Source organism: Coregonus clupeaformis, chromosome 23 (assembly GCF_020615455.1).
Source record: "Coregonus clupeaformis isolate EN_2021a chromosome 23, ASM2061545v1, whole genome shotgun sequence".
In the NCBI taxonomy this organism is placed as follows: domain Eukaryota; kingdom Metazoa; phylum Chordata; class Actinopteri; order Salmoniformes; family Salmonidae; genus Coregonus; species Coregonus clupeaformis.
Genome location: NC_059214.1, coordinates 26,238,703 through 26,265,658, shown reverse-complemented (window position 1 = coordinate 26,265,658; position 26,956 = coordinate 26,238,703). Strand labels below are relative to the sequence as shown.

Below are 26,956 nucleotides of genomic sequence, written 5' to 3'. Positions count from 1 at the left end.
GAATTACACACACACACACCTACCTCCCAAAACCTTGCCATCTGCTGCTGTTTCCCTGACTCCCTGCACTCATCACTCTTTGTCCGTCTCTGCCCCCCAGATGCTCAACTGCTGCATCGAGAGGAAGAGGGCGAGGGATGACGGGAGGAAGACTATTGAGGGAGGGAAGGCGAGAGAGAGAGAGAGGGAGAGGAAGGTGGCAGGGTCGACCGGGACTGAGAACGGGCGCTTGGGGCCGGAGAGTGCAGCGACGGCAGAGGGGGGCAGAGAGGTGTCTCCTGGGAAGTCGTGGGACTCGTGGAGTGACAGCGAGGGCGAGGACGAGTTCTTTGAGTGCCTGAGCGACACGGAGGAGATGAAGGATGGTGCGGCCACAGACGGAGAGAAGGGCGGGGCCAAGGTGGCCAAGCCAGAGGGTCGGCTCCACCCCCACGGGAAGTTGACCCTGCTCAACTCCCAGGAACCCCTGTACATCCCTGTTACTCAGGTCAGACACACAAACGCACACAGCCATTTCATTTTTCATGTGATTGACTAGTGGCTTCAAGCACCCTTTAATTGTTTCATTGTTTTAAGTAAGAGGAAGGAGTTGAGCACATTCTTTCTCTTTACCTCAGACAAGGAGGCAGCCATGGTAGATGTACTGTACGATATGCACCACTCTAACTCACTGACCTATTCATTACTATACAAAACATTAAGAACACATGCTCATTCCATGAGACTGACCAGGTGAATCCAGGTGAAAGCTATGATCCCTTATTGATGTCACTTGTTAAATCCACTTCAATCAGTGTAGATAAAGGGGAGGAGACGGGTTAAGTAAGGTTTTTTTAAGCCTAGAGACAATTGAAACATGGATTGTGTATGTGTGCCATTCAGAGGGTGAATGGGCAAGACAAAATATGTAAGTGCCTTTGAACGGGGTATGGTGTTAGGTGCCAAGGGCTACAACGCTGCTGGGTTTTTCACGCTCAACAGTTTTCTGTGTGTATCAAGAATGGTCCACCACCCAAAGGACATCCATCCAACTTGACACAACTGTGGGAAGCATTGAAGTCAACATGGGCCAGCATCCCTGTGGAACGCTTTCGACACCTTGTAGAGCCCATGCCCCGACGAATTGAGGCTGTTCTGAGGGCAAAAGGGGTGTTCCTAATGTTTGGTATACTCAGTGATTCCTAGGACCAATATTTCCACATACAGACCATGTCATTAACAATGCCACAGGTCAGACAAACAGACAGCCATGGCAAATGTACTGTACAATATGCACCAGTAACTCATTTACCTATTCATTAATAGATTGTAATGATACTGTAACTCGTTGTTACTATGGTACCATAAATCACTAGAACACAGTAGCCTTGACAAATACAGTGTATGCACACAGTGCCTAATTCATTATCACGGACTTGTAATAAATCATTGTTGTAACATAAAACCCATAATTAGCTTTAAATGTCTACGGGTTAATCTTAATAAGTATGGTAAAGCCAAGAACAGCATGATGTGAAACTTAGCCTGACAGAATCAACTCAACAAAGGCTGTGCTCGGCCTCTTATTGTAGAAGGCATTTGGGGGCAGGTAGATACTATAATACATCTTATTATAATTGGCTATATCCTCTTCCATTTGGTGGCCACCTCTGATCAGCCTCTATGCCAGTGGTGTCAGGTTTTTCCTTTCAATTAAGCCCTAGACAACCAGGTGAGGTTAGTGACCTTAATTCATCAATCAAGTACAAGGGAGGAGTGAAAACCCGCAGACACTCTGCCCTCCATGGAACAAGTTTGGCACATGTGCTCTATGCTATGAGTCTCTCTGATAGTGCTAACTCCCTCCCTCTCCATTCCCTGCTATGTGTGTGAGCCCAGAGCTAGCATGGAGAGATTTGTAGCTCCTCTCCCCCTCATCAGTTATAGACCGGGATGAATAGTAGAGCTAATTAATGCACAGGGCTGAGGCTGACCCTTTTCAATGATTAACACTAGGAGGTGAGATGCAGGAAGGGAGATGGTGGCCCGGGCTGTCTGAAGCTGATATCTATCCACAAATGCATAACACGCACACAAAGACGACACACAGACCCAGCACACAGATACACACACAGCACACAGTGCAGATGGTGGACGAGGACGGACGCCTTGCCGAGTTAAGAGAGCGGAACGACCGTGTGCTGCGTGGAGGGAGAGATGGATGGAGTGTATGAGTGTAAAAGAAACGAGTGTCAGCACTTCTAGACGGGCCCGACGACTTCACACAGATTGCGTCTGCTGTGTGCAATCTCCATCTAACACACGCGCACACACACAGTCTCAGGCCGTGTCTACACTTCACACTTACATTCGACTTCTGCTATCAGAATACGAAGATCAGGTCTAGACGCACTAAAGTTGCGATGTGGTCTGATTGTGTTCAGATCTGGCTGACCACCTTATCGAGCCATTTTTCCTCAGGAGGTTTGTGCAGATTTCTCCTCAGTCTGGACTCAATCAGGCTACCGAAAGTGGCGGTCCACGGGCCATATGGTTTTATTTGCCCCCACAAGGTTTCTGAGGCAAAAATTGAATTTCTTTGTTGTTGTAAAAAACACCAGGAAATCTGCTCCAAGTGAAGAAATCTGTTCCCAAGTATTCCCACGCCTAATAGAGAGACGTGATCGTATGCAAATGTACGCAAGGTTTGAAATGATTATGTTTTAGTTAAACATTATATCTGTTTGGGCTTCTTGCGGACAAATTATTTGTAATTATGTTCCGGCCCTCCGACCAGCCGCTCAAGAAAAAATCGTCCCGCTGCTGAATCTAGTTGACGATCCCTGGTGTGTACAGTCTCCAGAAAATGTGTGTTTTGGGAAAGAGAGGCACCTTTTCGTTATAACATTTGAGGAAATACATTCCTAGTGTGTGAGGGACGTGTTTGCTGGCCTCATGAATGCTAGCCAGCGAGCTACTATTTCTAAAAATGTTTTAGTTTTTTGGCTAGAATTATGCTAACCTGTTTGCAATCCCTCTAGCATTGCTTTCTAGCTTGCTGGCTAGTTAGCTACAGTAGTTAGCTACTGCCATCAAGTTGTTGTGTTATCATATTTTGCCTATTCCACCGTTTGCAGAATACATACTGGCATTTGAATATAGCGTGAAAAAAACAGAATCAAGACAAAAATGTGGACCAATTTGCTTTGCACCCCCTCCCCTTGTGCTTCTCTGCCTGTCTGTGCACCATTGCAGTGACTTCTGTTGCACAGACAGCTTCTCCCACTCTCGTTTGCGGCAGAATTGAGTGGGAAAAGTCGCAAAATGCAATCAAAACCATAGAAATCCTCGGTGTCAAAACTCCCCAAAAGCAGCCTGAAAAGTAGCTGAATTTGGCGCTAGCCTCTTTTACCAATAAAAGTCACTGGAGGCTGTCTGAAAACTTGCTAAATATATCGAGAAAGCTGCTAAATTGGCAACACTGACTGTGTACATGGTGGATACATTTAACTGTAGTTGTAGACGCATGATGTGTCCGTAATTCCATGATCAGAACTCCATGATCAGAAAACATAAACTGCATTCATTAACTGTCAAGTCTAGACACTGCCTCAGTCTCCCGCTCTCTCGGTGTATCATGCAGGGATTTTTGCACTTGTCTTTTCTCTGTCTGCCCTTTTCTATCTCTCGCCCTCTTTATCCACACAACATTCTCCAAACCTTTGTCTCTCTGTCTCTCATATATCACTCCCACTACCCTTCAGTCCTTTTCCATTTCCTCTCTCTTTTCTCTTTCTCTCGCTGTGTCCTCTCAATGACATGTTCTCTCTTTCTCTTCCTACATCCATCGATTATCTGTACGTCTGTTTGCTCATCTGTGCTGCTCTGTCTCTGTCTGGATCTGTTGTCTCCATCTCCGCTCGCCTGTCTGTTTTTTCTATTTTTTTTCTATTACCTTTCAGACATTTCCTCTCTGACACCCCTGTCAGTCTCTCTCTCTCGCGCACGCTCTCTCTCTCTCTCTCGCGCTCTGTCTCGCGTGCTCTCTTTCTCTCGCGCTCTCCCACACTCCATCACTTCTCCTCCTCCCTCTCTGTCGGAATTTTAAACAGCAGGGGCAGGGGTAGGAGGGGGGACAGGGGTAGGCAGAGATGGGTGTTTTAGATTCATGGCATTGCCACTTTATTTGTAATGAGGTGGATGCCTCTTCACACATACTCGTACGCTCTGCTCTGCATTCTCACCTTCCCTAGTTTTAATTAGTCTGGGTAAAGTGTTGTTTGGTTGCCGCTCCTCTCTGCCCTGTTTATATTCCCCACACTCTGTCTGCATCCTAAATAGCATACTATACTGTATATGGTGCACTACTTTTGACAAGGGGCAAGGCCTATAGGGCTCTGGTCAAATGTAATGCACTATATTGGGAATGGGGTGCAATTTGGGACGCAGATCTCTCAAGAGCCGCAGCTAATGGCCCCCTCTGACTCAGGTCATTCTTTATTTCATTAGAAACTTGCTCAGGAGGGGACAGGCTTTTGGTTTTTTCTTTCTCCCAGACCCGACTGTGCATTAGTCAGTCTGAGCCCACTGGGTAGAATGCATTAGAGGCTGTGATGGTAATGAAAGAAAGGCACAGTTGGGTTCTGCCCCCCGTTTTCCATTCATGATTGCATGGTGTGTGGCCTTTTGCATTTAGAGGTATGCGGTCGTTGTTTGAAAAGGTAGGTACAGCAGCCTCACGTTGGGCTAGTTCCGCTCAGAAATCCATTGGGTGATGTATTGAGCCCATTGTTATACAAGCCTGCTTTGTGCTGGAAAAAAGTTGCATAATGGCAGCAATGAAATAGGAAGGAATGGCTAATTTTAAAGCAGTTATAAAATGTATAAGTAATGGCTATTAGAGTTATTACAGGCCAGGGAGCAGAATCAGGATTCTATGAAATGAGGGACTTTTGCAGGTTTATCTGAACTATAGTGAATATTTTGTACATAACAAACCTACTGGGTATTGAAACCGGGTTATCTGTGTGACAATGTTAGCCCTCTGAGCTAAAGCCCTGGCTAACTCAAGTTGCCGAGTCTCAAGCAAGGTTACTCACCAAGCAAGCAAAGTTTGGCAAACCACCACCTCTACATGCAGTCAGTCTTTTTTGCTCATTCAAATAACCATTTTAGTTATGCACCTGATTGGCCGGTGATCATGACTTACATTGCCAGTGGTGGAACCGAATCAGACCTTAACGAACATTATGCGGTGTTCAGTTGCCCTTCAGCAACATGGACACTAGACAGGCCTGTGGACATTGCTCTACAAGACACCCAGTGTTCATTAGCCGGGGCTGATGGGAGATTGGCAGGGCATTGTGGGTGTTTTGGCATGGGGTTGGAGGTGCCCCAAGTGTTCCACAGGTCCCTAATGAACATGACGAGCTGTTAGTCTCCTCTGTTCTGCTCAGAGTGAATGACTGGGCCAAACCTTGTGTCACTGCTGCATGTCTCTCAGACACTAATAAGTACTGTAACATACAGAACTTATGGGTAAACCTTTAGGGGTCCGTTTCTGACTTCCGTGTGTGTCGGAAACCAACCCACACACACACGCTACTTCATACACACACTAAAACCCCTAAAACACAGAAACCCTGAATGTCCTCCTTCCCACTCCCCAGGAGCCAGCGCCCATGACAGAAGACCTTCTAGAGGAGCAGTCGGAGGTATTGGCCAAACTGGGCACGTCAGCCGAGGGTGCCCACCTCCGCGCCCGCATGCAGAGTGCCTGTCTGCTCTCAGACATGGAGTCTTTTAAGGTGAGGACACACACTGACACCGACATACACACACACACACACCCTGAAATTAACGCTGGCACACACACAAACACAGAGGCACACGCACACACTCACTCTCACTGCCACCCAGACTGGGTGAGTGGCACAGGAGCCTATTAGTGGTCTCCGTCCTCTGTCAGTCAATGTGTCAGACTGGGGGGCGTTTGACTTGATTCTGACAGTCTCCTTTAGTCTCCCTCGTCTCACACGGTGGCACAGTGGAGGGCATGCTAATTGTGTTATAAATGTCAATGAAAGGCTTCTTTCCTATTAGAAAATGTGAGGGGTGTGCATTTGGACATTTGGACGAGGTTTTAGAGAGCTGATATACTGTACAGATTTCTGTTTAAGTGCTTCAAATACTTTCCATTTTGAAAATAAGCCTCCATAGTGTTGAATTATTGAATACTAGTGGTTGATGTAATGCCAGTAAAAGTATTAGTTAATAGAAGATTGATCACAAATGCTTTTGATGATTAAAGTACATTTCCTTCATCATGCAGACAAATATACATAACCGCTCTTACAATCCCGCTATGTGTCTCGAATTAATTTAGTCAAGTTACATTTAATAGTTGTCCCTTTAAAAATGTTTTAGACACAGGCTAAAGAAAGCTCTCTATGGTAACCTTATTGTGCAATGAATACAGTGAAACATACCCCATTTTTCTGCTGAGTAGAATGCAGCCACACCTGCTAACTCCAAGCTGTTGGATTCTAAAGGTTCAGAACATCAGGTCACCATCTTTAAACTTCTCTGATGGGACTTCAGGCTCCACCCCTTTGTTCCCAACAGTAACAAACGTTGACAAATAGTGTTCCGTCAGGGGGCACAGTTGCAACTTTTTGTCGCATTACCCCAGTCTGTTTTTAACTGGCCCACTAAATGCTCTACTTTGGAGGTAGTTGTATGTTCTCTTCTCGATCTCTTCTTCTTTTGTTCTTTCTGAGCGCCGACAATAGCTGACGTGAGAGGGAGGGAGATGGGTTATAAACTAGAGGTAGAAGAATGTTGTGTACTCAGGCAGAGCGGTAAATGGGGCCCTTGAGTTAGAATGGCCTCTACATTTCTCAGGGCCAGGGCCGACCTGCTCTGTATGTAATTGTGCTTAGCCAAGCATAATCTGGCATTTTAGCTTTAATTATCCCGGTCCCTGCAGGCGCAAAGCAAAGGATGGACCACTGATGAATGGTGGGGACTTAGGAATATGACAGCCAAGCACCACGTACCAGCCCCCTCCTCAACTGAATATGTCTCACGCACGAATGCAGGCATGCACACATACACGTCACGCACGAAAGCATGCACACATACACGTCACGCACGAAAGCATACACACATACACGTCACGCACGAAAGCATACACACACATACACACACTTCTTCCTTAGGGGGACAGCAGCAGAGGAGAAGCCTCCTGTCTGTCCTGCCCTGGGCCCACATGCTACGGAGGAGCTCCTGTCTGTCCTGCCCTGGGCCCACAGGCTACGGAGGAGCTCCTGTCTGTCCTACCCTGGGCCCACAGGCTACGGAGGAGCTCCTGTCTGTCCTGCCCTGGGCCCACAGGCTACGGAGGAGCTCCTGTCTGTCATGCCCTGGGCCCACAGGCTACGGAGGAGCTCCTGTCTCAGTTATTCACACTTTATCCTCCTCCTCATCAATCCATCTACTGCTGCTGCACTGAAATGGAGCTGTCTCCTCGCTACGAAACTTAGATCATTTCCTCTATTTCTTTCTGTGGTAAGGCAGGCTTCTAATTAATTATGGAGTGTGAATGAAGGAGAGAAAGTACTGTGTGAGAACACACTAACACACCAGCAAAAGGTCACACAAAAGTTATACTTGTTCAATTGGTCAGTCGGTTGGTTTCCAGAGGAAGCATGGAGACTGACATTGATTTATTTCACAGCAGTAGGTACTCTGATTCAGACTCATTCCCTCTGAGAGCCATTAACACACTGATGCTGTCTGCTACATCTGACTAACCTGAATCATCACCTGTCTCTGAGTCATGAGCTCACAGACAGTGGGCACTGCTCTGGAGTGGAGCTGAAACACTAGAATGTCATTGCACACACTGGAGGTGGAGATGACATCAGCCAAATGTATGCGTGTTTTCTGCTACTATCGCCAGGGTTTTCTAGAAGACTTTGACTTCTCTGTGTGTGTATATATGCTCTGGAAGAATAGAATATAGTTGAAACTCTTGAACATCTGTGGGGGTTGAGAACATGACTTGGTAGTGACAGTAACAAGCCTGTCTGTCCATGTACATATTAGGCAGCGAACCCTGGCTGTACCCTGGAGAACTTTGTACAATGTCTATATTTATGTATAGACTGTAGAACTCTGGAACATAATGACTAGCATTGACGTGCCTGTCTGTGTGTGTCTCTGTGTCAGGCGGCGAACCCTGGTTGTACCCTGGAGGACTTTGTGAGGTGGTACTCTCCCAGGGACTACGTTGAGGAGGAGGTGGTGGACGAGATCGGAGACACGGTGGTCAGGGGCGACCTGAGTGCCAGGATGAAGATCCCGGGAAACATGTGGATGGAGGCGTGGGCCACTGCCAAGACTACCCCCGCTCGCAGACAGAGACGCCTGTTTGACGACACCAAGGAGGCTGAGAAGGTACTGAGCTTGGAGCTTTTCGAATAATATTTGGCCGCCGGAAAACGTGTGGCGAGGCGGCATTTTCCCCAGCACTTTTCAATCAGGTGGGACAGCGGCCCACTGCTTTTGATTTAGTTTCATAAAAAATATTGATGCAAAAACGTTTTATTTTTACCTGATTTGCCACACGCACAACTTCTCTGTCCTTCACATTGGAGTGCTGCTGCAGGCTCTGTGTGTTTCTTGACCAATCAGGTTCACGGAAATCAACGCACAACGCTCAAGGCGCCCCATCCACTTTCCTCCGGTAGGCTATTTATTTAGCAAACGTTATATCACTCCCGACAGACACAAGCAAAACCTCTTTACATAAATGTTGTAGCAGCCTACACCTAAACATTAGTGATCTTCTGTATTGCATGGAAACAAGATTATAATTTTTTGTCTGATCAACTGTAGGAGACTAACAGCTGCATACAGTCTACTACGCCCTGTCCCTCTGGCCAGGGTAAACGAAGACGTAATGTTGTGTATTTAAAGCCCATTTTTTGGTTTATATTCATACTTTGGGTGACTAGGCTACCTAGACCTTTTCAATCCAACATTATTAACTGGAATGAATCAATAAACGCAGTATCTGACATAGACGGTGAGTTCTTGTTTAATTAGGCCTACAGTTGCATAGGGCAGGACTAAACAATGCAGACCTGCATAAAGCAAGCTCAGCCTTTTGAGTTCTATTGTCCAATCATGTTGATGTGTAGATGAAACCCCCCGTTTTAGTCTAGCTTTAAAATATAATGAATATGAGCAAGTAGAAGGTTGCTGCAGTTTGACAGGGTTTTCATCCTCCCCAAGGCCAGGAGTTTTTCCAGGAGTTTTTAAAACCATGTGACCCGATTTTAGAAAAACTCTGGTCCCATAATAGCCCATATTAAACCTTTTTACAACTGATTAACCATGTCATATCGTGTAAGATCCAGAGTTTTAGGTTACCCAGGAAAAACTAAAAGGGGGGGTAAGCTCAGTTTGGGGTTTTCCCCCTTAAGGTTAGGATTTGGGGAGGATAAGTTGTGCCTAAGTGCAACTTTTACCCAGAGGCATTGTGTTTCCCTGACTGATTTAATATGACTAAGTGAAAAAGGCCTCTGACTGCAACAGGTTAATACGTTTCCCTTTTGAACTGCTAGACTGAGAATCTGTGAATGACACCTCCACCTGTCCTGCAGCTCATTGCTGCCAGCCCAAATAACTAAACTCTGCCAGATTAACTACACACTCTGCCTCTCTCTGTTTGTCCCTGTTTCAGCCAATCACCATGCAGCGCTGCTAGAAATAGGAAGTAGGTCAGAACACAAAGTGTCCCTGCACACACACACACACACACACACACACACACACACACACACACACACACACACACACACACAAGGTGTCCCTCCCCTCCCTGCCATGGTCCCCTCCCTGAGAGTTTAAACTGAGTTTAGGGGAACCTTGCTGGGCCTTGAAGGTCGGTCATCTAGCCTATAGCGCTGCGACCTTCATCCGTATGTCTGCCACCAGCCAGCCGGCTCTTTTGGGGAAATTCCAGGTGCACGATTTAGTTTGGCATTAATTTCCTGCTGATTTATATATTTTTTCATTTTTTCTTGCTGCTCCAGTAAGTTGTCCTCTTAAAGTAGGTAGATGACAGGAGTGCTTCTATATTCCACAGTCCTCTGATTGCAGTCAAAATCATCGCCACAAGGTCACTCTGCGACAACTTAAGAGCGCTGCACTGTGCCGTACGTTCTATCCCTGTTCTCTCCATGTGCACGAGAGCCTGAAGGGTTGTGTGTTATTAGGGAATACCAAATCAGATTGAGCTCCTGGAATCTCATCTCCGACTCACTCAACATAACGAATGACCCTGTGTTGTATAAAAAGGAGGGTCATTAAAATGCAGCGCTGCCTCTCGCCAACACAATTGCGTTTATGCGGCAGGCAGCCTCCATAAGTCAAAAGAAGCCGATGAACCAGTTATATAAAAGAACAATGCCTTCTGAAATGTCAAGTACCTTGCCGGGTCCTGACAACCTCTGGAATCATAATTGCTGTAAGAGAGAGATGGAGAGCGAGAGTTTGGTTTTGATATTCTTCCCCTCCCCCAGGTGCTGCACTACTTGGCGGTACAGAAGCCAGCAGACCTGTCCCGCCATCTCCTGCCCTGCATCCTCCACGCTGCCATCCTCAAGGAGAAGGAGGAGGGTTAGTGGCAGCTGCTGAAAATCTCTCTTCTTCCACCTCTCTCTCTCTCTCTCTCTCTCTCTCTTTATCTATCCCTCTCTCATATCTCACCAACTTCCTCTCTTCTCTCTCATACAGAGTCAGTAGAGGACATCCTATCTGCTAGAAAGGCCATCCAGCAGGCCACCTCTCATGCCAGCAAGGTGCTGCGCCACCCAAGCCCAGACTACAAGAAACTGGAGGTGACTGGAAACAACTTTTTTTTCCTTTAGCCTTTATTTAACTAGGATAAATCCTGTTTTTCAAGGGAGACCTGGCAAGATTGACGATCTCTCCCCACCAGTCTCTAACCCCTAACCTCTACCTCTAACCCATTGGTTGGACTGCAAGGTAGCCACAGTATAGTTTTTTCTACCCCCAACTCATCCACCCTATTGCTCAGTGTCTTTGTCTGTCTCCTCCAACAGGACGTGATTACCCAGCTGATAGCGGTGGAGACGGTCATTGCCCGCTCCCGCTCTCTGAAGTCCAAGTTTGGCATCGGGAAGGCAGAGCAGAGTGACGACGCAGAGGATCTGGAGAGGTACATCAGGACAAAGTAGCACGCCCTGAAATAATAATAATAATAATAATAATAATAATAATAATAATAATATATGCCATTTAGCAGACACTTTTATCCAAAGCGACTTAGGCATGCATACATTCCTGGCATTGCAAGCACCCTGCGCTACCAGAGCTAATTTCATGTTAACCAGTAGGGCCAGATAGATCTGCAGAGATACAAAAATACCTATGGAGTTAAATGAAATCAATCCAACTGCTTCAAACCTATCTATTTCTATGCAGCTTAGCCCTATTGAGATAAAATCTATTTTGCGAGTGAGACCAATCGAAAACATGAATAGCTTAAGTGTTATCGATTATGTTTTCAGACAGTGCTCTTAAGGTATTGATAAGATAACTTCCCTGGAGATTCTCTCCAGCCCTACTCCTGATAGAACCAGCAGGCACATTTTAACCAACCCTCCATGCCACTACTCCTCCTTCCCTTCTGTTGTTCTTTTGTCCTCTCAAATCAAATGTTATTCATCACCTGCTTCGTAAACAACAATGCAGAGAGAAAGAAAATAGAAAAGTAATAACACGAGGTACAGTAATTGAGGTAGATATGTACATATACAGTGCATTCGGAAAGTATTCAGACCGCTTGCTTCCCTTTTTCCACATTTTGTTACGTTACAGCCTTATTCTAAAATGGGTTAAATATACAATGCCAGTCAAAAGTTTGGACACACCCACTCATTCAAGGTTTTTTCTTTATTTTTTACTATTTTCTACATTGTAGAATAATAGTGAAGACATCAAAACTATGAAATAACACATATGGAATAATGTAGTAACCAAAAAAGTGTTAAACAAATCAAAATATATTTTATATTTGAGATTCTTCAAATAGCCACCCTTTGCCTTGATGACAGCTTTTCACACTCTTGGCATTCTCTCAACCAGCTTCACCTGGAATGCTTTTCCAACAGTCTTGAAGGAGTTCCCACATATGCTGAGCACTTGTTAGCTGCTTTTCCTTCACTCTGCCGTCCGACTCATCCCAAACCATCTCAATTGGGTTGAGGTCGGGGGATTGTGGAGGCCAGGTCAACTGATGCAGCACTCCATTACTCTCCTTCTTGGTATAATAGCCCTTACACAGCCTGGAGGTGTGTTGGGTCATTTCCGTGTTGAAAAACAAATGTTAGTCCCACTAAGCCCAAACCAGATGAGATGGCCTATCGCTGCAGAATGCTGTGGTAGCCATGCTGGTTAAGTGTGCCTTGAATTCTAAAGAAATCACAGACAGTGTCACCAGCAATGCACCCCCACACCATAACACCTCCTCCTCCATGCTTTACGGTGGGAACTACACATGCGGAGATCATCCATTCACCCACACCGCGTCTCACAAAGACACGGCGGTTGGATCCCAAAATCTCCAATTTGGACTCCAGACCAAAGGACACATTTCCACCGGTCTAATGTCCATTGCTCGTGTTTCTTGGCCCAAGCAGGTCTCTTCTTCTTATTGGTGTCCTTTAGTAGTGGTTTCTTTGCAGCAATTTGACCATGAAGGCCTGATTCACACAGTCCCCTCTGAACAGTTGATGTTGAGATGTGTCTGTGACTTGAACTCTGTGAAGCGTTTATTTGGGCTGCAATGTCTGAGGCTGGTAACTCTAATGAACTTATCCTCTGCAGCAGAGGTAACTCTGGGTCTTCCATTCCTGTGGCGGTCCTCATAAGTGCCAGTTTCAGCATAGCACTTGATGGTTTTTGCGACTGCACTTGAATAAACTTTCAAAGGTCTTGAAATGTTCCGTATTGACTGACCTTCATGTCTTAAAGTAATGATGGACTGTTGTTTCTCTTTGCTTATTTGAGCTGTTCTTGCCATAATATGGACTTGGTCTTTTACCAAATAGATGTATCTTCTGTATACCCCCCATTCCAGGTGACAACCTCATGAAGCTGGTTGAGAGAATGCCAAGAGTGTGCAAAGCTGTCATCAAGGCAACTGGTGGCTATTTGAAGAATCTCAAATATACAAAATATTTTGATTTGTTTAACACTTTTTTGGTTACTACCTGATTCAATATGTGTTATTTCATAGTTTTGATCTCTTCACTATTATTCTACAATGTAGAAAATTGTACAAATAAAGACAAATCCTTGAATGAGTAGGTGTGTCCAAACTTTTGACTGGTAGTGTATATCTTTTTTTTAGCAATCTACACACAATACTCCATAATGACAAAGCGAAAACAGGTTTTTAGATTTTTTTGCAAATTAATAAAACATTCAAAACAGAAATACCACATTTTGATACGTTACCGCTGTATTCTCAAATGGAATAAATCGTTTTTTCCCCTCATCAATCTACACACAATATTACATTTATGTAAGTATTCAGACCCTTTACTCAGTACTTTGTTGAAGCACCTTTGGCAGCGATTACAGCCTTGAGTCTTCTTGGGTATGACGCTAGAAGCTTGGCACACCTGTATTTGGGGAGTTTCTCCCATTCTTCTCTGCAGATCCTTTCAAGTGCTGTCAGTTTGGATGGGGAGCGTCGCTGCACAGCTATTTTCAGGTCTCTCCAGAGATGTTCGTTTCTTAGTTCAAGTCCGGAATCTGGCTGGGCCACTCAAGGACATTCAGAGACTTGTCCTGAAGCCACTCCTGCATTGTCTTGGCTATGTGTTTAGGGTCATTGTCCTGTTGGAAGGCGAACCTTCACTCAGTCTGAGGTCCTGAGTGTGTTTTCATCAAGGATCTCTCTGTACTTTGCTCCGTTCATCTTTCCCTCGATCCTGACTAGTCTTCCAGTTCCTGCAGCTGAAAAACATCCCCACAGCATGATGCTGCCACCACCATGCTTCACCATAGGGATGGTGCCAGGTTTCCTCCAGACGTGACGCTTGGCATTCTGGCCAAAGAGTTCAATCTTGGTTGCATCAGACCAGAGAAACTTGTTTCTCATGGTCTGAGAGTCCTTTAGGTGCCTTTTTGGCAAACTCCAAGCGGGCTGTCATGTGCCATTTTACATTTACATTTTAGTCATTTAGCAGACGCTCTTATCCAGAGCGACTTACAGTTAGTGAGTGCATACATTTTCACACTGGCCCCCCGTGGGAAACGAACCCACAACCCTGGCATTGCAAGCGCCATTCTCTACCAACTGAGCTACATGGGACTGAGGAGTGGCTTCCTTCTGGCCACTCTACCATAAAGGCCTGATTGGTGGAGTGCTGCAGAGATGGTTGTCCTTCTGGAAGGTTCTCCCATCTCCACAGAGGAACTCTAGAGCTCTGTCAGAGTGACCATCGGGTTGTTGGTCACCTCCCTGACCAAGGCCCTTCTCCTCCGATTTCTCAGTTTGGCCAGGCGGTTGTTCCAAACTTCTTCCATTTAAGAATGATGGAGACCACTGTGTTCTTGGGGACCTTCAATGCTGCAGAAATATTTTGGTACCCTTCCTCAGATCTGTGCCTCGACACAATCCTGTCTCGAAGCTCTACGGACAATTCCTTCGACCTCATGGCTTGGTTTTTGACCTGACATACACTGTCAACTGTGGGACCTTATATATACAGGTGTGTGCCTTTCCAAATCATGTCCAATCAATTTAATTTACCACAGGTAGACACTAATCAAGTTGTAGAAACATCTCAAGGATGATCAATGGAAACAGGATGCACCTGAGCTCAATTTCGAGTCTCATAGCAAAGGGTCTGAATACTTATGTAAATAAGGTATTTCTGTTTTTTGTTTTTAATACATTTGCAAAAAAGTCTAAAAACCTGTTTTCACTTTGTCATTATGGGGTATTGTGTGTAGATTGCTGAGGATAAAAAATACAAAAATGTTTTAGAATAAGACTAACGTAACAAAATGTCAAAGTCAAGGGGTCTGAATACTTTCCAAAGACACTGTAGCCTTTATATACAGTGGGGAGAACAAGTATTTGATACACTGCCAATTTTGCAGGGTTTCCTACTTACAAAGCATGTAGAGGTCTGTCATTTTTATCATAGGTACACTTCAACTGTGAGAGACGGAATCTAAAACAAAAATCCAGAAAATCACATTGTATGATTTTTAAGTAATTAATTTGCATTTTATTGCATGACATAATTATTTGATACATCAGAAAAGCAGAACTTAATATTAACCAGAAACCTTTGTTTGCAATTACAGAGATCATACGTTTCCTGTACGTCTTGACCAGGTTTGCACACACTGCAGCAGGGATTTTGGCCCACTCCTCCATACAGATCTTCTCCAGATCCTTCAGGTTTCGGGGCTGTCGCTGGGCAATACGGACTTTCAGCTCCCTCCAAAGATTTTCTATTGGGTTCAGGTCTGGAGACTGGCTAGGCCACTCCAGGACCTTGAGATGCTTCTTACGGAGCCACTCCTTAGTTGCCCTGGCTGTGTGTTTCGGGTCGTTGTCATGCTGGAAGACCCAGCCACGACCCATCTTCAATGCTCTTACTGAGGGAAGGAGGTTGTTGGCCAAGATCTCGCGATACATGGCCCCATCCATCCTCCCCTCAATACGGTGCAGTCGTCCTGTCCCCTTTGCAGAAAAGCATCCCCAAAGAATGATGTTTCCACCTCCATGCTTCACAGTTGGGATGGTGTTCTTGGGGTTGTACTCATCCTTCTTCTTCCTCCAAACACGGCGAGTGGAGTTTAGACCAAAAAGCTCAATTTTTGTCTCATCAGACCACATGACCTTTTCCCATTCCTCCTCTGGATCATCCAGATGGTCATTGGCAAACTTCAGACGGGCCTGGACATGCGCTGGCTTGAGCAGGGGGACCGTGCGTGCGCTGCAGGATTTTAATCCATGACGGCGTAGTGTGTTACTAATGGTTTTCTTTGAGACTGTGGTCCCAGCTCTCTTCAGGTCATTGACCAGGTCCTGTTGTGTAGTTCTGGGCTGATCCCTCACTTTCCTCATGATCATTGATGCCCCACGAGGTGAGATCTTGCATGGAGCCCCAGACCGAGGGTGATTGACTGTCATCTTGAACTTCTTCCATTTTCTAATAATTGCGCCAACAGTTGTTGCCTTCTCACCAAGCTGCTTGCCTATTGTCCTGTAGCCCATCCCAGCCTTGTGCAGGTCTACAATTTTATCCCTGATGTCCTTACACAGCTCTCTGGTCTTGGCCATTGTGGAGAGGTTGGAGTCTCAAATCAAATCAAATCAAATTTTATTGGTCACATGCGCCGAATACAACAGGTGCAGACATTACAGTGAAATGCTTACTTACAGCCCTTAACCAACAGTGCATTTATTTTAAACAAAAAAAGTAAGAATAAAACAACAACAAAAAAAGTGTTGAGAAAAAAAGAGCAGAAGTAAAATAAAGTGACAGTAGGGAGGCTATATATACAGGGGGGTACCGTTGCAGATTCAATGTGCGGGGGCACCGGCTAGTTGAGGTAGTTGAGGTAATATGTCATACAATGTGATTTTCTGGATTTTTGTTTTAGATTCCGTCTCTCACAGTTGAAGTGTACATATGATAAAAATTACAGACCTCTACATGCTTTGTAAGTAGGAAAACCTGCAAAATCGGCAGTGTATCAAATACTTGTTCTCCCCACTGTATATAGCCTAGGCTATTTTCCTATTGTCCCAATCCCACTGAAATCCAAAATCCAGACACGTGTCTCGCATGAAAATTCCTAACCTTATTCTGTAATCCATAGGTTACATTATCAAGGCATTTCTCGCCTATGCATGTCAAAATACCGCTATAACATTTCCCCCGCTTCTCTGCGCTGTCTCGTATTGCTGCCAATATGAAGGCTTCGATAGAGAATGTGTGATCAACAAACTGTATGAGAGTAGATATGGATACCTTGATATTTAAACAATTTCCTCTCTTAATCTCTCTGTTATTCATGAGCTGATCTGCTATCTGTATAATAATCAACTTGATTTTGCCAAATAGGAGATATTCTGTCATTCGTTGGAGGGTATCTAGCAAGCTTTCAACTTTGGTCATTTGACTTTTGTTTGACTGCCATTACAATGTTTATATGATTCGACAACGCTATAGCCTACTCGGGGTGCGCTCTGTGCATCCTGAGCGCCGTCTGTGTCAAGACACTGTAGCCTAGGCCTACTGCTGAAATGCGCTGAATTAATTGAGGAAGATGATAACGCTCTGAATTTATGTACGGCCTGTTTCGCAATTCACAACAATTTAATTGCCGATCAAATTACTAAATATCAGTTTCACTTGCTGTGAAATCTTTACATAGTGGCGCTGACAAGGTGGCTCGTTTGCGGAGAACCCTGGCATAGTGACCAAATCTTGGTTTTAAACGCTTTAAATGGGCATTTCTGATTTTTGCGGTATTTCCCGGGACTCTCTGGATAAATATGAATTATTCCCAGTATTGAAACTCGGTAGATTTCCGAGAAAATATTAATCCCCATTCCCTACCCTCACCACCTGGGGGGCGGCCCGTCTGGATGTCCAGGATCCAGTTGCAGAGGGAGGTGTTCAGTCCCAGGGTCCTTAGCTTAGTGATGAGCTTGGAGGGCACTATAGTGTTAAACGATGAGCTGTCGTCGATGAACAGCATTCTCACATAGGTGTTCCTCTTGTCCAGGTGGGAGAGGGCAGTGTGGAGTGCAGTAGAGATTGTGTCATCTGTGGCTCTGTTGGGGCGGTATGTGAATTGGAGTGGGTACCTCTTGTGTACCTTCCATCCCACCCTTCTCGCTTTATTAATATCACAAGCCTGCTCTTATTTCATCATACACCCTGCTCGGGGAGGCATGAGTAGGAATGCTAATAAATGTTGGGCAAACACACACACGTACTGTGTTGTGTGCTATATTAAAACTCCACCACCTCCATCCTCTCCCCAGGCATACTCTCTGCTCAGATTGTAATAAGGGAGCATAGTATAGTGGGTGTGTTTGTGCACGTGTGCCTTTCTTGGGAGTGAATAAGTGAGTGTGTGTCTGTGTCTGGAGTATGTAGGTCCATCTGTGTGTATCTGTACAGGTGTTTGTGTATGGTGACGGAGGGTCAGGTGCATTGAGGGATAGACATGGATACAGACAGACGGGGGTTATATTAGGGAGGCCCCCAGTGTTCATATGTCCCAGGGGCCTCTGATTGCCCAGCCAGTCAGGCAGTAGAGCCAGGCAGAGCCAGACTCATTAAGAGGACACCCAGAGCTGGCCTGGAACACCATGCAGCCACTAGCCTGTCCTTTTTCTCTCTAACAATGAACGGCCTGTCCTGTCTTGTATCCAATATGCTGTGTCAGGGGAGAGGGATGTGTTCCAAAAGGCTGTAGTTTTCACATTTTGTGTACTCTACTGTGCAGCTAGTTTTACAACCCCTTCTCGTTATTCCGTTGGTAAATGTATAATTGCATGTCTTAAATATAATGTTATCTGTATTTACCTGCGTGTGTTTTCTGACTATGCTCCCCTGATATGAACCTTTTCCCCAATCTCTTCTTCGGCTCCCTCTCCACTCCTCCTCTCTCTCGCTCTCAGGTTTGTGAACTCTCTGCTAGAGGAGCCTGAGGTGTATGTGATCGGAGCAGGACGCGGCCCAGCCGGCAGCATCATCCACAAGCTGTTTGTCAGCGCTCAGAGGGTAAAGCACACCGTCTCACAATGTCACCACCACCCAGGACACACACACTCTCATACAAACATACACACCGTCTCCCACGGGGGGCCTTTCCTAAACGCTGGCATCACAGGATATCCCGCCACCACTATCAGCTCACCTGCTGTCTTTCCAACGGCCCAGGCAGGAGATGTTATGTTCCCGCTGACTGATCCCCACCCTTCTTCCAGGCCCTGAGGGGCTCCTGGGCATGCTGCCTGAGTAACAAAAAGCATGCTGCTGCTGGACTGTGTTCTAATGTGTTCACTTATCACTACTTTCTTCTTGCTGCTAACTTCTAAAAGTAAAAGGGTTTTAGTCAAGTCACTCTTTTTGCATATCACATAATGCAAAATGTCTGTCAAAAAATGTCTTTGTGCAGTCTGACAGACAAAGATCCAGACTCTGTAGTTCTCTCTGTTATGATAAGCGGAAGCACAATGAAACAGATGTCTTGTTTTATTCAGTCTGATATGATATGACAGGGAAGGAGAGAGACACCTGGACCAAATGACTGTCTATTCTGTGCTGCATGTCACTTCTGACTATACTGCGACTGAATAGTCTGAGATGATCAGTTAAAAGGCACTTGCAATGATAGATTACCCCTTGCATTGTGCTGTACAGTTGCACCTGTATTGGTTATGAAAGTAAGTGTATGCTTGGCTGTAACACATTGAAATACAATGCCTGGTTTGGTCTTGGCACATCCAACAACGCATACATTTGTTTGTTCAACGTGTAAGTTAATGAAAGCCAATAAATGTGTCTTCTTCCGGAGACTAGAGCTGAGAGTTTATCAACAGATTTAGTCCCTGGCCCCAGACCCAGATCTGTTCCTTAGAATAATTGCTAGCAAAATGCAAACAGGGAATGAATGCTTGTATTGGCTATCTTCCCTGTGCCTTGTGTTGGAGGAAGAAACAGTGTGAAAAATAGTTAGATTTAAGCAAACTCTCACTCCCTCCTTCAAGCACTTTTTTTTTTTTTATCCGGCAAGATGTCTGAGTGTTAAATTATAGCCTGTGTTTTGCCAAGCTCTCAATAGAAAGCTAGTAATTATCCCAAGCACATGTAAATCAGATGAAATCATCAGCCAATCAAATGAGGTGAGTTTCTTGAGAAAGAGGGAAAGAGAGACAGAGAAGAATAGAAGGGAGGAGAGATGTCCTGCCCCTCATCTGTTGAATGATCTGACCCTTGTTACCAGTACAAGACTAGAGTACTAGTTTGATTGTTGTCTGATTGCTATGCCGCTTGCTCTAGCTTGAGTGTGATGCATTCGGTGGAATGAATGTCATGTCTCCTCAAGCAGAACCTAATCCTCTTTTTAATCGCCTGACTGTTGTTTTGTTGTTTGTTCTTCTGTTTGTTTGTTCTCTCCATCGTATTGTGTTTTTTTTCTTTTTGTCTCCTAACGCTGCTTGCCTGTCACCCATGTCAAGCTCGCTGACTACAGCAGTGATGAGGTAACCACTAGCAACACTCCCTATCCCCCCTTTACACCCCTAGTTCATCCCTCCACCCCAGCTGCCTCCACCCCCCAGTCCATCCATCCAACCACCCCCTCCACGTTGTCTTCACCCTCTTTCTACCTGCCAAGCAGTGCTGCCACTGAGGTTCAGGCTAGCTGAGGCAGCCAGGGAGGGATACAGACAAAGATTACAGTCATTTCTCTGGTAATGGTTTGGAAGAGTGAACCGCTGCAATTTCCAGACCTCCATAACCCAAAGGAGAAGATGCCACTTACCGTGTTTTTAACCTCCCCCAGACCTTTTTACCAACCACCTTCCCCCTCTTCTTCTCCTCCTCCACCCATCCATCTATTCTTCTAACCACCTACCTGTTAGTCTAGCGCTAATCATTTTTTTTGTTTGTTTGTCCATTTGCTCTCATTCTCTGACGATGGGTCTGCGTTGATAAACAAGTGTTTTCTGGTGGATGTGGAGGTTGGTTTATGATAGACTAGTTTTAGCCTGCTGGTTTAGTATGTATACTAAGGAGTGGTAGGTCTGTATACACTGAGTGCACTAAACATTAGGAGCACCTGCTCTTTCCATGACAGACTGACCAGGGGAATCCAGCTCAAAGCTATGATGTCACTTGTTAAATCCACTTCAATCAGTGTAGATGAAGGGGAGGAGACGGGTTAAAGAAGGATTTTTAAGCCTAGAGACAATTGAGACATGGATTGTGTATGTGTGCCATTCAGAGGGTGAATGGGCAAGACAGAATATTTAAGTGCCTTTGAACGGGGTATGATAGTAGTTGCCAGGCACACCGGTTTGTGTCAAGAATTGCAAAGCTGCTGGGTTTTTCACGTTCAACAGTTTCCCGTGTGTGTATCAAGAATCCTAATTATTCTTCAGATATGCTACATATTCTATCCACATAATGTCCATAATGTCTATACATCCCATCACATACATACACTACCGTTCAAAAGTTTGGGGTCACTTAGAAATGTCCTTGTTTTCCATGAAAACATGCATGAAATGAGTTTGAATAGGAAATATAGCAAAATGAATAGGAAATGTAGTCATTGACAAGGTTAGAAATAATGATTTTTAATTGAAATAATAATTGTGTCCTTCAAACTTTGCTTTCGTCAAAGAATCCTCCATTTGCAGCAATTACAGCCTTGCAGATTTTTGGCATTCTAGTTATCAATTTGTTGAGGTAATCTGAAGAGATTTCACCCAATACTTCCTGAAGCACCTCCCACAAGTTGGATTGGCTTGATGGGTACTTCTTAAGTACCATACAGTCAAGCTGCTCCCACAACAGCTCAATAGGGTTGAGATCCGGTGACTGTGCTGGCCACTCCATTATAGACAGAATACCAGCTGACTGCTTCTTCCCTAAATAGTTCTTGCATAGTTTGGAGCTGTGCTTTGGGTCATTGTCCTTTTGTAGGAGGAAATTGGCTCCAATCAAGCGCCGTCCACAGGGTATGGCATGGCGTTGCAAAATGGAGTGATAGCCTTCCTTCTTCAAGATCCCTTTTACCCTGTACAAATCTCCCACTTTACCACCACCAAAGCACCCTCTTCTCATCCGACTCCTCCATCACATTGCCTCCACAATGCTTGACAGATGGCATCAAGCACTCCTCCAGCATCTTTTCATTTGGTCTGCGTCTCACAAATGTTCTTCTTTGTGATCCGAACACCTCAAACTTCGATTCGTCTGTCCATCTGTTCACTGTTGACGTTGAGACTGGTGTTTTGCGGGTACTATTTAATGAAGCTGCCAGTTGAGGACCTGTGAGGCGTCTGTTTCTCAAACTAGACACTAATGTATTTGTCCTCTTGCTCAGTTGTGCACCGGGGCCTCCCACTCCTCTTTCTGTTCTGGTTAGAGCCAGTTTGTGCTGTTCTGTGAAGGGAGTAATACACAGCGTTGTACGAGATCTTCAGTGTCTTGGCAATTTCTCACATGGAATAGCCTTCATTTCTCAGAACAAGAATAGACTGACGAGTTTCAGAAGAAAGTTCTTTGTTCTTTTAAGCCTGTAATCGAACCCACAATTGCTGATGCTCCAGATACTCAACTAGTCTCGAAAGCCAGTTTTTTTTATTGCTTCTTTAATCAGCACAACAGTTTTCAGCTGTGCTAACATAATTGCAAAAGGGTTTTCTAATGATCAATTAGCCTTTTTAAAAGGATAAACTTGGATTAGCAAACACAACGTGCCATTGGAACACAGGACTGATGGTTGCTGATAATGGGCCTCTGTACGCCTATGTAGATATTCCATAAAAAATCTGCCGTTTCCAGCTACAGTAGCCAATTACAACATTAACAATGTCTACACTGTATTTCTGATCAATTTGATGTTATTTTAATGGACAAAAAAAATGATTTTCTTTCGAAAACAATGACATTTTTAAGTGACCCCAAACTTTTGAATGGTAGTGTATATAATTATACTCCGGACTCCGACATTGCTCGTCCTAATATTTATATATTTCTTAATTCCATTATTTTACTTTTAGATTTGTGTGTATTGTTAGATATTACTGCGCTGTTGGAGCTAGGAACACAAGTACTTCGCTACACCCACAATAACATCTACTAAATATGTTTGATTGGATTTGATTTTGAATGGTCCACCACCCAAAGGACATCCAGCCAACTTGCCACAACTGGGGGAAGCATTGGAGTCAACATGGGCCAGCATCTCTGTGGAACGCTTTCGACACCTTGTAGTCCATGCCCCAACGAATTGAGGCTGTTCCGAGGGCAAAATGTGGTGCAACTCAATAATTTCCTAATGTTTTGTACACTCAATGTATACATTACAGTAGGTTAGTGGTATCCTGCTGTTTAGTATGTACACTCAGGAGTGGTAGGTTGCTGTGTTCTGGCTGGTTTGGTAAATACTAGTTTTAGCCTACTGGTTTACTATGTAAGTATTGGTAGGTTGCTGTGGTGTGTTTGATCCCTTTTGGCTTTAGATCTTAGCGTCGCGTAGCTTTCTTGTGTTGCCATCCCTCCAGGGCTCTGCTGTGCCCCACCGAAAACAAATGCATACATTGATCTGGAAGCACACACCAAATCGCTCCAATCCACTAAATGCGTCTCCTTTCCTCGCCTTACACAATGTTTTGGGAGATGTGGGAAGGCATTTGTTAATTTGTAATCAGCTTTCTAATTTATGTAATTTGTTCCTGCTCAGTAAGAATAGATTGTGTTAATATGCTGCTGTCGTTTTCCATTCCTGCCGCTTTCACTTGCGCCAGGTCTGATCACTGTCAAGGTTGTTTCATTCCCCCACGATTTAGAATATGGAGCGATAGAATGAGTTGTATGTTTTTCTCAGTCTCAGGTGTCATACTCTCTTATACTCACATTGTAAAAGTGTTGTATGTGTTAAGGTCATGCTTAGACTGCCCAAAAATATATTGTGGTCCAGTTTCCACATTTTATTGGGCTTTTATAGAAAGTGTACTGTGTGTTGGGCTCAGCGTTCTCCATTTTGTGCCAACATGAATGTTAGCCACTCTCCATTTTGTGCCAAACTGAATGTTAGCCACTTTGGCTGCATTTAGACAGGCAGCCTAATTCTTGTATTTTTTCCACTAATTGGTCTTTTGACCAATCACATCAGATCTTTCCACATCAGATAATTTTCAGAGCTGATCTGATAGGTCAAAAGACCAATTAGTGAAAAAAAGATCAGAATTGGGCTGTCTGTCTAAACGCAGCCGTTGACTCCTCCCATCTATTTGCCTCGCCCCCCACAGGCTGCCCTATTGGCTCCATTGGATGAAGACACGGGACGTGGGGGTGGAGCTGATGACAAAAAGCCAATGGGAGGTGCCAGTGTGCCAGACTTCCCTCCCCCTGCAGGGCGTGAGATCCTGCTACGTACGTGTGTCCCGCGGCCCGCGCCCTACTCCAAGGCCCTCCCCCAACGTCTCTTCTGTGTCCTGATGAGAGAAGACTTCAGGCTGGCTGGGGCCTTCTCATCCGACTCCTCCTTCTTCTGAGAGAGAGGGAGAGCGAGAAAGAGAGAGAGAGAGAAAGAAGGAAATAGAGAGAGAGAGAGAGGGGCTAGTCTGGAAGATGAACCAGGGAGTGTTGGTGGGAGGTTAGGATGGCATTTGGGATCTCTGGTCAGTGACTCAAGCAAGGCTGTGTGTGCTGCATCCCATTATGGGTGGAGCTATGGGCGAATCTATGGTTGTTCCAAAGCCACATGACGGAAAGCTCCACCCATCTCGGGCTCTGGCACCATCTCAAGTGTCTCCTGGGAGGATCAGAGAAACAGAACGGTGGGCTGGCTGGCAGCCCTTTCTTATGACATCATCACACTGTGCGATGACTCATATCAGACTGTTCGTTGGTTCCCGAAGGGCTACTGTCTATGCTGGTTTAAGTCTATCCCCCCCATTGAGGTAATTGTAGTTCAGTCAGTTTGGGCCTGATCGTCTGATATCTGTGTTGTGAAAATTTTAACTTATTTGGAATCTCTTTAATTGTTTACTTTCCTTAATGTCCTGATTTAGTTATTGTTAATTTCATTGTTGATTTGGACTATTTGTTGATTTTGACTTTTCAGTTATTTGGGGTTTAAATGCAAAATAGACTGTACTCAACTGGGAACTGAGCTTACTATGACTGTTGTGTAGTAAAATAGATCTCATGTTTTTTGTTGCGTAGCTCTGACAAAAAATATACTAGGGGAAAATAAATGTACCCTCATGTGAAAAAAAAAAAAAATGTGGGGGGGTAAGAATATTCACCTTGCCCCATCTCCCTGAGTGGTAATATATTAGGATGCTAACTTGCATATCATTCCCTGCCACTTGATTGTGATCGTTTGTGGCTTTCCAGTGTTGCCCAATCAGTCATTGGTTGAAAGCTATCATCTCTTAGGTGCTCACAATGCTCTGTCTGTTCTGTAGCCCCAGACACTCTCACGCTGCCCATTGCGCTCGTACTGTATGCAGTAATTAGTCACCACCTCTTAAAGCATTTCTCACTATAATAATGCTTATTGATATACATGCAATCACCGTAGGTTTTCCCTTGTCACCAAAATGTATTGAATCCTGGTTGAAAGTGCAATTACATATTGTAAAGACGTAGCCTTAAATATAGCAGCAGAGAGACAGGTGTCCTAGTTAATGTTGTTAGTGCTGTTTCAATGAAGAAGGATGTTAAGTGCTGTTAATTGTTAAATTGCTGAGAAATTTTACTTAAGTCAATGCAGACAACTTTTCTACATTGTCAGTATTTGACTGAGGGGGTGGATTCAAACTGTCGAGCTAGCCAAAGTCTGTACATGTCAAGTGAGTGTTGGTTGTAAATGTCTCCTCGTTTAGTCCTCTTACATTGGTAAAAAAATAAACATTTTAATTCGACACTAAAATGTATAATATTGGTATGTGTTATTGGTATGTTATAACTACTTAACATTTAAGTGCACTTATTTTCTTTAATTGCGATTAATCACATTGTCTGAAAGCGTTCAAAATACACTGAAAACATCCAAAATACATAATCTACTGTATACAGCTAAAAACAACAATGAGATGTCAAAACAAGTTGACATTGAAGGTAAAGAAAGTGTTCTTTATCAATTTACCAAATTTACTTTGGGCAAAATCAAGACGTCAATATTCTTGTAATTATTTTTGTATAAAAATTCTTAAAGGGTAGGTAGCATAAACGTAACATACTGTATGGAATTGCATTAGTATACACATCAAAAGTCCCAATGCAAAGTTACACCTCACTTTTCTAAAGTTTTTATTACATCAGCATTCCGAAGAATGACGAAAGTCATGTCGGAAAATGTTTTTCCGGGTTGTGGTGTAATATGGAGGACCCGGCAAGTCAGCCTATTCCCTATAATGTAAACTCCAACAGAAATTACTTCAAATGTATAACTTAAAATTAAACCAAATCATTTGCACACATGACTACTGGTTTCAATGAAATGTTCAGCCAACTTACAAGCAAATACTTTATGAATTTGTTACAAATCGACTTGCAATGTTGCTAGCCAACTAGCCTGCTAACATTAGCCCTACTAGCCTGCTAACATTAGCCCTACTAGCCTGCTAACATTAGCCCTACCAGCCTAGTAACATTACGTTAGCACTGAATCAGTCAGCCAGTTGCTATCAACACCTAGCTTACAGCTACATTAAAGTAAACCAATGTTTTGGAAATGCATAATGCCATCTAACCAGTTATCAAAGAATGTTCGCTATATGCAGTTATCTTAGCCAGCCAGCTAATGTTAGGTATTTAGCCAACTAGCTATTAGCCTAGCCAACCACCAAGGTTATGGTCGGCAAGCTAGAGCCCAACTGCTGGAGACCAGCTAGAAAACAACTAACACAACTAAAACATAACCGCAGCTCAAAGCAAAGAGCGAGCAGAGACTTACAGATTGATGGCAGGGGCCCATCCGATGGTAGAGTGCAGGCCCATCCTTTTAAAAGAGTGCAGGCTGAGAGCTACCAAATCGAGGGGGAGGCGGGCGCTTCACCGGACCAAGGGAGAGTCAGGGAAATCCAATAGCTATATAGCGAGAAAAATCCAAAATAGATTGATTCCACACATCAGTCAGCTAGCGT

At 44.4% G+C, this 26,956-nt stretch overlaps 1 protein-coding gene across 3 annotated transcripts in view; it reads left to right on the top strand.

The window, feature by feature from the left end:
* rab3gap1 (RAB3 GTPase activating protein subunit 1) overlaps nt 1–26,286 on the top strand; it is a 53,660-nt gene extending 27,374 nt beyond the window's left edge. The window contains exons 17-25 of one of the 3 annotated variants that reach the window (XM_041844141.2): nt 101–487; nt 5,649–5,786; nt 8,212–8,439; nt 10,572–10,668; nt 10,786–10,889; nt 11,115–11,230; nt 18,743–18,845; nt 20,306–20,329; nt 24,110–26,286. In XM_041844141.2, the coding sequence (XP_041700075.1) occupies nt 101–487; nt 5,649–5,786; nt 8,212–8,439; nt 10,572–10,668; nt 10,786–10,889; nt 11,115–11,230; nt 18,743–18,845; nt 20,306–20,329; nt 24,110–24,355 (1,443 nt within the window). In that variant the 3' untranslated portion in view covers nt 24,356–26,286. Of the gene's footprint in view, nt 1–100; nt 488–5,648; nt 5,787–8,211; nt 8,440–10,571; nt 10,669–10,785; nt 10,890–11,114; nt 11,231–18,742; nt 18,846–20,305; nt 20,330–20,788; nt 20,939–24,109 lie in introns of those variants that run through there. The other 2 variants (XM_041844143.1, XM_041844142.2) reach the window with 2 other exon arrangements.
* The last annotated feature ends 670 nt before the right edge of the window (nt 26,287–26,956 follow it).